General features: G+C 36.8%; 1 protein-coding gene across 1 annotated transcript in view; it reads right to left on the bottom strand.

The window, feature by feature from the left end:
• The window catches only part of LOC122802119 (B- and T-lymphocyte attenuator-like), a 607,855-nt gene that overhangs the window by 186,098 nt on the left and 408,102 nt on the right, over positions 1–13,655 (bottom strand). Inside the window, exon 3 of the mRNA XM_044071802.1 lies at positions 9,087–9,134. Within this exon, the coding sequence (XP_043927737.1) occupies positions 9,087–9,134 (48 nt within the window). The remainder of the gene's footprint in view (positions 1–9,086; positions 9,135–13,655) is intronic.

Here is a 13,655-nt window from a genome sequence, read left to right as displayed (position 1 = left end):
ACCAAAATCCTATCTTCCTTCCTCTGCATAGAAGGCTATGAGGACAAAATTGCCCTTCAAATCAAAACTCATATGACAAAGGGGACAAACTTGGTCTACCAGGAAAGAAACTTGGTCTACCAGGAAAGAAAACCTGTCTAATATCTTCCCACTTGAAAAGTATGTACCCTTAAGAAAACTAACATGAATACTTATGAACTCAACCAAAGCCATTTACCTTAGAAATAAGTAAATATATTCTACCAATAAAAAAATGGAAAGAAATAAAACACCTAACAAGACAATCTTCCATCTCCGCCTTCCTTGCTGATAATGTCCCTAATAAGGCTATCATTAATGCATCAGAGGATTGTAGAACCCTTATCATCTCTTCCATTGAAACCGTCACTAACATGTTTCTTAACCTTAGCTCTAACTAGCAAACTACTCATAGTTACCCACCAGCTCAAATATGCACTTCTGAGTTGTTTTTGAGAAGGAAGCAAAAAAGCTGTTAAATAGCTTGAAACCCCCACCTCTACCTTCACTGCACTCTACACTACTTCTGAAGAAGGCAGCAGACAAAATAGCCAAACCGCTAGCTTATATTTATAACCTCTCTTGTACCGTGGGAATTGTTCCACCAGCCCTGAAACATACCATCATTATACCTCTTCCTAAGGTACCCCTACCCAAAACCCATAAAGACATTTGACCTATCTCCATTCTTTGCACTCTTGTAAACATTTTTTTAAAAAGTTCTTTATAAACAGCTGTTTAAATACCTTAATAACTAGGGCTCCAATCTAATAGACAGCATGGCTTCAGAAATGATTTTTAGCACAACCAACACTAAGCTTTCCACATCTGGCACTATTCATAGCAACCTAAATGATGGTCTCTTTAGTGCTCTTATTTCTGTGAACATGGAATAAGCCTGTTGAACTGCTAACCACAAAACTATGCTTGCTAAGCTATACAAATTCACCTTGGGAAAAATGGCATTGCTTGGTTCCATAGCTACCCTAACAGCAGAACTTTTCAAGTTTAACTAAAAAAACAATGAAAAGCAATCAGGTAAACTAGTAAAACATAATGGAACCCCCAGGAGTAAGATATACCAAAATCTCACTTTACTGTCTTACAATATTAAATGCTTTCATCCTGGAAATGGACTTTTTCAGAATAAATCAAACCACAAACAGGTGTGCTTATATAACAAGACAAACGTCTCATGAGGTAGTTCTGTTGTGACTGGATACAGCAACAATTATTTCTAACTTTTGAGTGCACTGCAGTGAAATTATTAACCACTGCTTGATTTGCTTTTTACAGCAATACAGCTAAGCTCAGATTAGATACAATTCAGTAGCCTAGTATAATTTCTGCCAGTGTGTTGTGAAAACAGCTTTATTTTTTTAGCAAGTTTTTATTTCATACCAGTAATTTTTGATGTCGCATTACTATTTGGAGGTCTCTTCTGACTTACCATTTAATGAAAGCAACACAGGAAAGGAAGGGAAGTAAAAAACAATATAACTTGCTAGACAACCCCCCCGGCCCTCTGCTGTAAAGAGGCTTCTGCCCATTTGAATTTTCTTGCGTCAACAAATGCAATAAAGAAAGAAAGAAATTGATAAATAAATAATAACATCTGGTATTTTTTGCATCAGCTGCACTGCAATACAGCTATTAACTATTGTTTGCCTCTTTATACATAAGGAGATGAGTTCAGGTTAAAATCAGAAACAGCATTTTATTAGCATTTTTATCAGACAGCACTTGTGAAACTACCGTATTTTTTTTTACTACAAAAGTGCACCATTAATTCTTTATGATATGATATTACTTGTTGTCGCCTCACAGTAAGACGCTGTCCGGTTCGATTCTCAGCTAGAGCGTCTTCTGCGTGGAGACATGCATGAACGGGCGTACCTTCGTTGAAGGTTGTGTGTCAGGGCTGGTAACTCGGCACGTAAAAATCAACTACCAGTCATTAGCGGACCGGAGTTCTGCTGTGGCGACCCCTAACCGAGAAAAGCCGAAAGACACAAACAAACAAATTACTTGGAGCTTGCTTCTCTGATCGCATGACTTACCAGTTAATGACAGGCAGCATGCAAAAGGGCAGGATGTGAAAAACAAAAATGACTCTCATATTATTTGCCTTGCCAGAACTGCCAAGGAACCAATGATCATTGTTTGATCTTTTCTACTTTATTTATGTATAAGCAGTATGACTGTACTTCATGCAAAGCCAGGAAAGTTAAAAACAAAGTATGCATTTGAGACATCTTACTACAGCAGCACATAGTTGGGGCAAACAGCATAACAAGTATTATTTGCATTCAAGTACAATAAAATAAATTATTCACGCAGCCTGTATGTGGCTATGATATCTTATTAATGGCTATCAAAGACCACAGCTTGTTAAAGTATCAATACCATAATGTTGCATGCTGCCTTTGTACAATTATCTTTTGTACAACTGAAAATTTGCATGGCGATATTAATACAGCCTTTACATGTTGGATTTTACTGGTCTCAGTGATGTACTTTGCATGGTTCAATGATTACAACACTGATTTCCACATTACTGTAACATCCATGTGCAAACACTGTCCAATCGATATTTGTAGTCATGTAAAATAAAGTGAGATATTCATTTTGCCTGCATTTGAGTATTACTTCTCAATACTGGGTATCACAAACAACCTTTATACACACGTGCATGTATATACATATATATCTATACTTATTTATTATTTATTTACTGTTGGTTCACCATGCAACTGGACTGCTCTATTATCCCTTTTCAACCACGACCCAAGCTCATATAGCAGAAAATGCATCACTGTCTTTCTAATCAATATTATATACAGAATGAGTACATAGCAAATTGCAGAATTTCCACACAGAAACACATACATACATATACATATATTCATATACAGTAGATATAAAAAGTGTACACACCCCTGTTAAAATGCCAGGTTTTTATGATAAATAAAAAATGAGACCACAATAAATCATTTCAAAACTTTTCCCACCTTTAATGTGACCTATAACCTGTACAATTCAATTGAAAAAGAAACAAATCTGTTAGGAGAAAAACTATAAAAAATATACAATAACCTGGTTGCATAGGTGTGCACACCCTTAAACTCATACTTTGTTGAAACACCTTTTGATTTAATTACAGCATTCAGACATCTTGAGTACACACCTGTCATCAATTTAAGAGACTCTGATTAACCCCAAACAAAGATCAGCTGTCCTAGTAGGATTTTCCTGATATTTACTCAGTTGCCTGCTATAGCAAAAGCCATGGTTTGCAGAGAGCTTACAAAGCATCAAAGGAATCTCATTGTTGAAAGGTATCAGTCAGGAAAAGGGTACAAAAAAAAATTTCCACAGCATTGGATATACCATGGAACACAATGAAGACAAATATCAAAAAATGGAGAAAATCTGGGACAACAGTGACGTTGCAAAGAACTGGACATCCCTCCAAAATTGATGAAAAGACAAGACAAAAACTGGTCAGGGCGGCTGCCAAGAGAGGTACAGCAACACTGAAGCAGCAGCAGGAATTTCTGGCAAGTACTGGTTGTGTACTACATGTGACAACGATCTCCCTTATTCTCCATATGTCTGGACTATGGGGTATGGTTGCAAGAAGGAAGCCTTTTTTTACACAGAAAAACATCCAGGCCCATCTAAAATTTCAAAAATAATTCATCAAGTCTCCCAAAAGCATGTGGAATAATGTAAGTACAGATACCTTGGATTAAGTGAACTGTCGCAAATCCATTTATGACATGGAAAGGGTTGTGTTAAAACATGTATCTTTACATTTAGAGATACAGTATTTAGAAGAGTGTATTAAACGTAGAGCAGTACCACAAGGGTTATGCACAGCGAAATTTCCAAATTGCGTAACGCCAGGTGATAAACTCTGTTTGGACTTAATTAAGTTATATAATGATACAGGAATACAGATGATGACTTTATTGACTGAGCACTATAAGAACGAATTAGATAAGTTAAAGGAAGTCATCAAGACTTTGGATCAAAAAATCAAAAGTCATGGATCTTTTAAAAGTTTTTTACAATTATACAATGGGGTAGAGGCTAAGGCAGAAAGACAAAAAGCCTCCATTGTATCCAGAAAGCAGCATAAGTTACAAAGAGACATTTTTGCTTATAACAACAACAAAGCGTATATTGTAAAAGACGATGGAGGTACTGAAAATTCTAAAGGGTTTGTAGACAACAAAAATGTCAATGTGAAAGTGGTTGGCAGTGGGTTCAATTCAGGTCAACCACAAACAACTGAACTTGTAAGAACAAATGAACAGGTAAATGAAGTGACAAATTTAGAAAATAATGTTGTACAAAATACTTCAGTGAGTACAATCAACAATGAGAGTAATAACAACCATACAACATATGCTGAAGTGGCAAATACATCTGCCATCAATACTAAGAGTCCTTTTATGAGGAACAACAATTCAAACAAAAGGACTACAAAGTGGTACAATGCCACTCAAAAGAAATTCAAGCCGAAGGGCAAGAACAAGAGAAGGTGGTAAATCTACCGGGAATGGATTGTTTTGAAGTGGACATTTTGAATGTTTCAAAATTTGCATTGTCAGAAGAAGTCAAAAATGTCTTGAAGAAGGGCTTTTCATTTATTCCTTCTAACAAGTTCAATATTGGAAAGTTATTGATAGACTTCAGGTTATATCTCAGAAAATTGAATTTAAATTACATCATGCATGATATAGCACAGTTTGATGTTATAGAGAACAATAGCATCAAAAAAACGAGTACATACAATCCCCCTTTGTTGAACACTTTACAGGTTTTTCAAAATTCCTGTGAAAATGAGTTTAGAAAAATCAAATCAAACACATACGAAAGAAATTTGTCTGAGAATGAATTCAAAGCTTTAAAAAGTTTAAGCAATGATAGAAGTATCAGAATAATGAGAGCAGACAAGGGGGGTAAGATAGTCATCATGAACAAGGAAGATTATGAAAATAATTTGGAAACTTCTTTGTTAGACATGGAAACATACAAAATAGTTAGTATAGACTTTGTTAAAACAAAGTATACTAGGATAAGTAGTTTCTTGTTTGACATGTTTAGTCAGGGAGAACTAGATGGTAATAGTTATGAATTTATGTTAGTTGAAGAACCTAGAATGCCAAATTTATTTGGGATTCCAAAAATTCAAGAAATAAACGACACTATACCATTCAGACCTATCATTTCAGCAAGAAAGTCCAAAACGGAAAACATTTCTATATGGTTGGACAAAATATTGAATCCAATTGTCCAGAAGTCCAAATATTATCTCAGAGATTCCTGGCATTTATTAGAAATTTTCAGAGATTATACAATAGAAGGAACAGAGCTATTTTTTGGAACTTTAGATGTCAAGAGTTTGTATACATCTATAGACCAAGAAATAGGTATAGAATACATGAGAGAGTATTTAAACAAAAATTCAAGACTATCAGGAATTGAAATAAACACTTGCTGCAGCCTCATGGAATTAGTGTTAGAAAACATTTTTTTTGTTTTCAACAAAAAAATGTATCAACAAATTTCAGGGGTGTCAATAGGTGCAAGGGTAGCTCTAGCTTTTGCCAACATTGTCATGGCAAATTAGGAGCAAAGGTACTTAGTGAATCATCAAGACTTTCACAAAGTCAAAATCTATCGCAGGTTTATAGATGATTTGATTTTCCTATGGTCTGGAGATCAGACAGAATTTGGAAAGATTGTGGAAGATTTGAACACTATCACTTCATTTCTGTACTTTAAAGTTGCAGAATTTGGCAGAACAGTCAATTTCCTAGATATCAGTATAGAAATCAATACAGAAAGCAAGGTCTTCACAAGTAGGATTTACAGAAAACCTTATTTTGTGAATCAATACTTACACAATGACAGCCTACATCCGACACACATGAAAAAGGGTGTCATCAAAGTATATAAGGTTAAGTAGGTTAACATCGAATGATGAAAGTTTTACAGAAGAAGGTAAAATCTTGAGAAAATTGTTTCAAAAACGAGGTTATGACAAAAAGTGGATTAAAAAAATAGAGAAGGAAGTCATACCTTTGAGAAAAAATGTAGCTAAGCCTATTTTGCATTCTACAGACATCTTAGTAGAAGCATGTGCAATGTCTGAAAACATTCTTAATACAGAAAACAAAAATTCAGATGAATATAGAACATCTTTTCCGATACCTATAGTAGATGAAATGTGGGAAATCAAGAACGTTATAACAGAAAATTGGAAGATCATTTTGGGAAACAAAGAATTAGTAGATATCTTGGGTTTTAACCCAAAATTCACATACAAAAGAAACTTGAACATCAAAAGTATGTTAGAATTTCATGAAGATTCTAAGAAATTATCTAGAGCTTGTTCTATTAAAAAAGGTACCTACAGCTGTAACAATTGTAGACAGTGTAGGTTCATTAGTAATACATCTTTTGTCACTTTAGGGCATTTCAATGAAACATTTTGGGCAAAAAATTATTTTAATTGTAATAGTGAGCTGATAGTATATGTAGCAAGTTGTGTGACATGTAAACATTATTATATAGGTAAGACAAAAAGAAGCCTGAAAAGGCGTATTTATGAGCACAATTTGGCGATCAAAAAAAGTGATAGAACTAATGCTCTTTTTAGACATTCTAGTATCTGCAAACAGTTCAAGAAATTTGAATTTTTTGTATTGGATAATGTAGACAAAGTTATTTTTGGGGGAGATCTAAATAACATCCTAGAATGTAAAGAAGCATATTGGCAACTATACTTAGGGGCAGACAAACTCCCCGGATTAAATGAAACAATCAACATAAAATGTTTTTTAACATATAGATAACTTAATTATTTAATTATTTAATCATTTGTATTTAAATAATATTTTTATAAAAACATCAAGTTAACAACATATAAATTGTTTTAAATATGAAAATATTTGGTTTATATATATGGTTAAATATGTATTGATGGTGTCATCAAAATGTCATTTCCTGTTAAAGAATATAAAAGGAAGTAAACATAATGGAAAAGTATTTTCTGAAGAAGGTCACAGAATAAAAGTGATTGAAAGCGCTAAAAACAAGAATTCGTGTTGCTGAGTGTTGCTGTGTGGATTACTGGTACATTTCTGTTTCCCGTTTTTTGGTTCTAAGTGTACCATTCGTGGTGCTGTGCTGTGCAGTTTTCATGTGGAAAAATGTGTTATGGTCTGATGAGACCAAGGCTGAATGTTTTGGCCACAATTCCAAAATGTACAAGTGGTGCAAAAACAACTCTTCGCATCACCAAAAGAACACCATCCCCATGGTGAAACGTGGTGGTGGCAGTATTGATTTTCTTCAGCTGGAACTGGGGCTTTAGTCAAGGTGGAGGGAATTATGAACAGTTCCAAATACCAGTCACTTTTGGCCCAAAACCTTCAGGCATCTGTTAAAAAGCTGAAGATGAAGAGGAATTTCACCTTTCAGCATGACAATGACCCCGATCATACATCCAAATCAACAAAAGAATGGCTTCACCAGAAAAAAATTAAAGTTTTAGAATGGCCCAGCCAGAGCCCAGACTTAAATCTAATAGAAAATCTATGGGGTGACCTGAAGAGGGCTGTTCACAAGAGATGCCCTCGCAATCTGACAGATTTGGAGCGCTTTTGCAAGGAAGAGTGGGCAAATATTGCCAAGTCAAAATATGCCATGCTGATAGACTGCTGATAGATTCAAGAAGACTGAATGCTGTAATTAAATCAAAAGGTGCTTCAACGAAGTATTAGTTTAAGGGTGTACACACTTATGCAACCAGCATGTTGTACGTTTTTTATTTTTATATTTTTCCCCTAACAGATTTTTTGTTTTTCAATTAAATTTACAGGTTATAGGTCACATTAAAGGTGGGAAAAGTTCTGAAATGCTTTATTGTGGTCTCATTTTTTTATATCACAAAAACCTGGCATTTTAACAGGTGTGTGTGTGTGTGTGTGTGTGTGTGTGTGTGTGTGTGTGTGTGTGTATAAATATATAAAAATATATATATATATATATATATATATATATATATATATATATATATGTCTACCTGATAACACCGACAAGCACACTTACCTTTCCCGCACCCTAACACTAACTCACTTAATCTGCCCCTAACCCCTAACTCTGTCACTATTGCACACTTACCTTACCCGCACCCCAACCCTAACTCACTTAATCCGCCCCTAACCCTCAAGTCCATCACTATCGCACACTTACCTTACCCGCACCCTAACCCTAACTCACTTAACCTGCCCCCTAAACCTAAAGTCCATCACTATCGCACACTTACCTTATCCACACCCTGACCCTAACATCCGTCCCTATCGCACACTTACCTTAACATGTCGGTGTTCTCAGCATCGGGATTCTCAACTGTTGGTCTTCTCCGTTGCTGATCTTCCAGTGTCGGTGTTCTCGTCGTCGGCGTTTATACATATGTTATAAACACTAAACACAGCCACTATTTGAATATGCACCCATACATCCAATGCCATATGATTCATGTCACTCTTAATTTAAATTGGTTAATGTCAACAAATCATTTTAAAATGTTTTTGGCAGTTATAGAATCGCTAAATGTTTGTTATTTATTACTTGTGTCTCTCTTAATTTATCCTTTTCTGATAAAGTTCTATTAAATAAAGAATGAAAGTACTTAAATATTGCAAGTCCATAATCATATATATATATATGTATATACATCTACAATCACACCAAACACACACACACACACACACACACACACACACACACACACACACACACGCACGCACGCACGCACACACACACACACACACACACACATGCACTTTCTTAAATATGTTCAGTTATTTGGCCAGATTCTTCTTTTTCCTGAAAAACTTTTCACAGATGACTACATTCCTTGTAATACATGTATACACACTACTTTAATAACTAGAATGTCATTTTCTTTATTTTGCAGTTTAAACACTTATTAATTAGTGATGCAGGCAGTCAGCAGTTTAAGTGTCTGCTGGTAGTCTGATACTTACCACCACTTAGTGCAGATTGAGATGTTGTTGTATGTGTGCCTTGTTTTTCTGAAATAAAAAACATAATGGGGATTTAACTGTGAAGTATTCCTGTTGGATTGTTCACTATATCAATTTATAATGCTTTGGTTTGATAGTTTCAGTTATTTAGCAAAGAACTGTAATATGTTTCTTAGTTTTATTAATATAGGGCTAGGAAACTTTTGTAAACTTAATTATCCCATACAAATAAATGTCTTTCAGTTCTGCTCTATAGTGCTATGTGCTTCTGGACCTTGTAAAAATTAAATAACAGGAGCAGGAAATTAGAAAATGAAAACTTAAATTGAACAATAGTTAAAAATGAGAATTTTAAATAATTAATAAGTCCAGGTCACTAATACCATGTTTTCTGAAAAAAATATTTGCTTTCCACTGCTATTTCTGGTGGGAGAAGGTATACATACTCACAACTCTTACTTAAAATTTACTTTGGGTCTTATCACATTTTAGAATAAAATATAGAAATTATATAAAGTTTTTCAGTGAAGTGATGTGACAAAGATTATTACAGAAGTTAGGGCAATATTACAGAGAATAAAACAGAATAAATTGAACTATTCACTTCAGGTAGTGTCATTTGATGGCATTGTTTAATATAGCAATAACCCATGCCTGGGTGTGGGTAATGCTGGATTTACCCACGGTTGGTGTGGTTTGGTCACGACGGCAAAGCCCGAGTGGCCAAACAAAGACAACCGTGGGTAAATCCAGCATTACCCATGCCCAGGCATGCGTTATTGCTATTATACAATGACATTATTTAAGAAAGAAAATACGTACTTTTCTTAAATAATGACATTGTATAATGCCTCCTTGCTGCTCTTCCGCAGCTGTCTGGTATTCTGCGGCAGTTCTGATGTACTGCGCATGCGTATGCTTACGCAGTACATCAGAGCTGTGGGTGGAAGCAACGGAGAAAGCAAGATCTCTGTTGCTTTTTACAAACTGTCTCGCTATGTTAAAGGAGTTTAACATAGCGAGACAGCTTTAAAAAAAGCAACAGAGAATCTCCGTTGCTTTTTTTAAAGCTATCTCGCTGTGTTAAACCCATTTAACATAGCGATATATCTTTAAAAAAAGCAACAGAAGATCTCCATTACTTTTTTTAAAGCTGTCTCGCAATGTTAAACTCCTTTAACATAGCGAGACAGTGTCTAAACAGCAACGGAGATCTTGTGTTCTCCATTGCTGTAAAAAAAAGACTTATACTAATGGAAAAAGTCCGGGCGGCTGGACCTTTTTCCATTAGTATAAGTTTGATTTACAATGTGCATGCTGACCAATCAGCATGCACGTTTTGGAATATTAATAGGGGGGGGTCATTGTATAATGTTCATTAACTAATTAACACCTATGTGGTATGGAATGCCACACCTTTGCCAGCCTACAAAGATCCTTGAATTCCAGAGCATTTTCTGAAAAATCATCTTCCCACATCAGTTGTACAGGCTCGTATCATTCAATGTGCACTGACAACTCAATGTCTGCTTCAGAACTTTTCAGTGCTTCCTAGTGTGTCTTGTTAAGTCTTCTAGCTAGCAGGCTGAAATTACTTGGCCACCAGAGGCATAGCCTGCTCACACCATCAACTAGGGAGGTTACTGATAGTAAGGTATTGCCTTTTGGGCCAGACTGCTGTCTTTTCATGGCACCTGCCTTACCCCATCCAGTTGTTCCCTTTGTCAGTATGTTATTCTCTACATCTTGTCCATTGTTCACCGCTTCCTATCAGCAGTTCTCCACCCTCTGTCTATCAGCTTCCAGCCAGTATTACATCCACTTCTTTGTGTATTAGGCCTCTGTTTGTTGTGTCTGCATTTTGCGTATATTTGTCTGCCACTTAACTTTTCCCCTCCATCTATCCCTTCTTTAATTATTCCTCACTTTCTTCCCACCCACCCATCTTCTTTAAATATTGAAAATTGGGCTTCCTACCTACATAAAATTGCCCTTTCTCCCCCAGCCTGTCATACCTTATGGTTACCCTTGTGGGTTTTCCTCTGCTTGCTGCTCTTCCATTTTATCCTCATTTATATCATGAAATGGCTGTGCACTTTCCTGCATTAACCCTCACTGGGCTATTTAAATGACAATGAATGTCGTTTATGTTGTGCTTCATAGTACTGTATGTGTGAGCAGGCATGAAGTCTGTCACATTAGCCTGCCTTGATGATGATGATGATGTTAGCCAAAATACTTCTGTTCCCTTCTGCAGAGCTTAACCATGCAACCCAATGTAATTTTGCCTCAGAGTTCCTTGGAAATGTATATGGTATGGTATGTCAGTAAAGAGGTAGCTAAGAGTTATGTGCGTGGGGGGTATGTTAACTGGGGATTAATTTACTTACTGTCGACCTCTGTCCATCAGAGACATGGGGGCCAGGCTGGGGATGAACATTGCTTCACATAGATAAGAAGCTTATTCCATGCTGTGGGGATCCTTTAAGACACATAGATGAGGTGCTTATTCCATACTGTGGGGATCCTTTGAGACACATAGATGAGGTGCTTATTCCATGCTGTGGGATCCTTAGAGACACATAGATGAGGAGCTTATTCCATGCTGTGGGGATCCTTTAAGACACATAGATGAGGAGCTTATTCCATGCTGTGGGATCCTTAGAGACACATAGATGAGGAGCTTATTCCATGCTGTGGGGATCCTTTAAGACACATAGATGAGGAGCTTATTCCATGCTGTGGGGATCCTTTGAGACACATAGATGAGGAGCTTATTCCATGCTGTGGGGATCCTTTGAGACACATAGATGAGGAGCTTATTCCATGCTGTGGGGATCCTTTGAGACACATATCTATCTCTCTCTGCAGCATATTGCATTTATGTCACCAGCAAAGTTCATGTCCTTAGATTTAGTGTTTCTGATGCTGCATGTCTTGCAGAAGTACAAGACATCCATCAGAGCTGGATCCAAGGATGCCTTGTATGTTTACCTGTCAGTAACCTGTAGGAGACTGAGTACAGAGTCCTTAAGGCAATCTGTGTAGGACAGGGTATTCATAACCTGGATTCTCCTGGTGAGGAACCTTTGAGGTGTTCCAACTGTTGCAAGTTCCTGGCTATGTACATGCCAGAGGGGTCACTGTACTCAATGATGGGCCTGATAAGAGCTGCGTAGAGAGGTACTATTACTTCTTTGGACCAGGATGATATACCCTTGCTTATGAGCTGTGTATGACATACAATGATTTCCTTACTATCTTATGTTGGTCAAACAGCAGATTGCTGCCTGCATATGTTCCCAGATCCCTAACTACTGGGTCAATTCTTAGGGGTGCTTTACTGATGAAGTAATTAGATTGAGTGGATGCCTTCTCAAAGGGCACTATAATGGATTGAATTTTAGCCTGTGGCTTTCACACCAGTTATTTGTGTTAGACCTTTTTGTGGAATAGTGGTGTCATGGGGGGAATCTATGATTGCTCCCAATTACAGTCATCTGTGAATTTGGTATGCCAGAGGACTTTGACATTAGCCTTGACTTTCAAAGAAGTAGATGCCAAGAAGGAGTGGACCAAATACAGAGACCTGGGGTTATCTGCTGGTAACCAATCTCTTGGTGGAGGTGGTCTCACTGACTTCCTGGGTACTATCTGTTGGGCAACTGGCAATCCAGTGAGTTATGTCAGGATTTATGCCTAGTTCTGAGAGTCTGTCAACAATACCTGACTGGTGTATTGTACTGAACACCTTTGGCAGGTTAAGATAGGTAGGATGCATTGTTTTCCCCTCATCCATGACTAGGTTAAGTAGGTAAGACCGTCCATTAAAAAAGCCAAACTGGGATGGATCCAGTGTGTGTTGGCTGCCAATGTTCTTGTTGATTATTTCTGTGATGATGCCTATCAAGGCTTCACATATTGGACTTGTCAGACTGATGGGTCTGTAGTTCCCGGGGTCAGTTAATAAAGGTCCACCCTTATGAAAAGGAATGATGGTTGCAGCCCTCCGTTCACTTGGCATGTAGCCTGTTTTCAGGCTGCAGTTGAAGACTGCTTCAAGTGGTCCTGCTGGGTCATGTCTTAGGCTGTTTAGGAGGCAACTAGTTCCAGGGATATTGTTGGGGCCCACTGAAGCAATGTTTTTGGCCTAAGTGAGCACCTCCATGACCTGATCCCTGTTGATAGTTGAGGGGATATGCTAGAAGGGATTTCACAGGGGGTAGTGGGGAGTGCACAGTTATAGCAAGATTTAACAGCCAGTAGAGCTGCTATGTCACTTAACAGCAAAAGCAGAAAAAAGTCCAAAATACCACAAAGCCAAATGATCGAAAAAAAAAACTTTATTGTTAACGTCTCTCTTAGTGCCCTCATTTCACAAGCCTTTTCAGAGTATAAAATCAACAGAAAATCTCAGGACCTAATATACTAATCTTAATTAAAATCAATCAAATAATTAAATACTTGATTAAATACTTAATTAGATAAATACTTTCCAATTGAATTCCCCATTAAGACCTTTAGGAATCAATGTATCATACTTTAATATAAAAATTGATTCTTTATACA

This window comes from Protopterus annectens, chromosome 5.part0 (genome assembly GCF_019279795.1).
Source record: "Protopterus annectens isolate FY-2018-M chromosome 5.part0, PAN1.0, whole genome shotgun sequence".
Lineage (NCBI taxonomy): Eukaryota > Metazoa > Chordata > Ceratodontiformes > Protopteridae > Protopterus > Protopterus annectens.
Note: the sequence above shows the minus strand (reverse complement) of the source record. Positions and strands in the feature narration are given on the sequence as shown.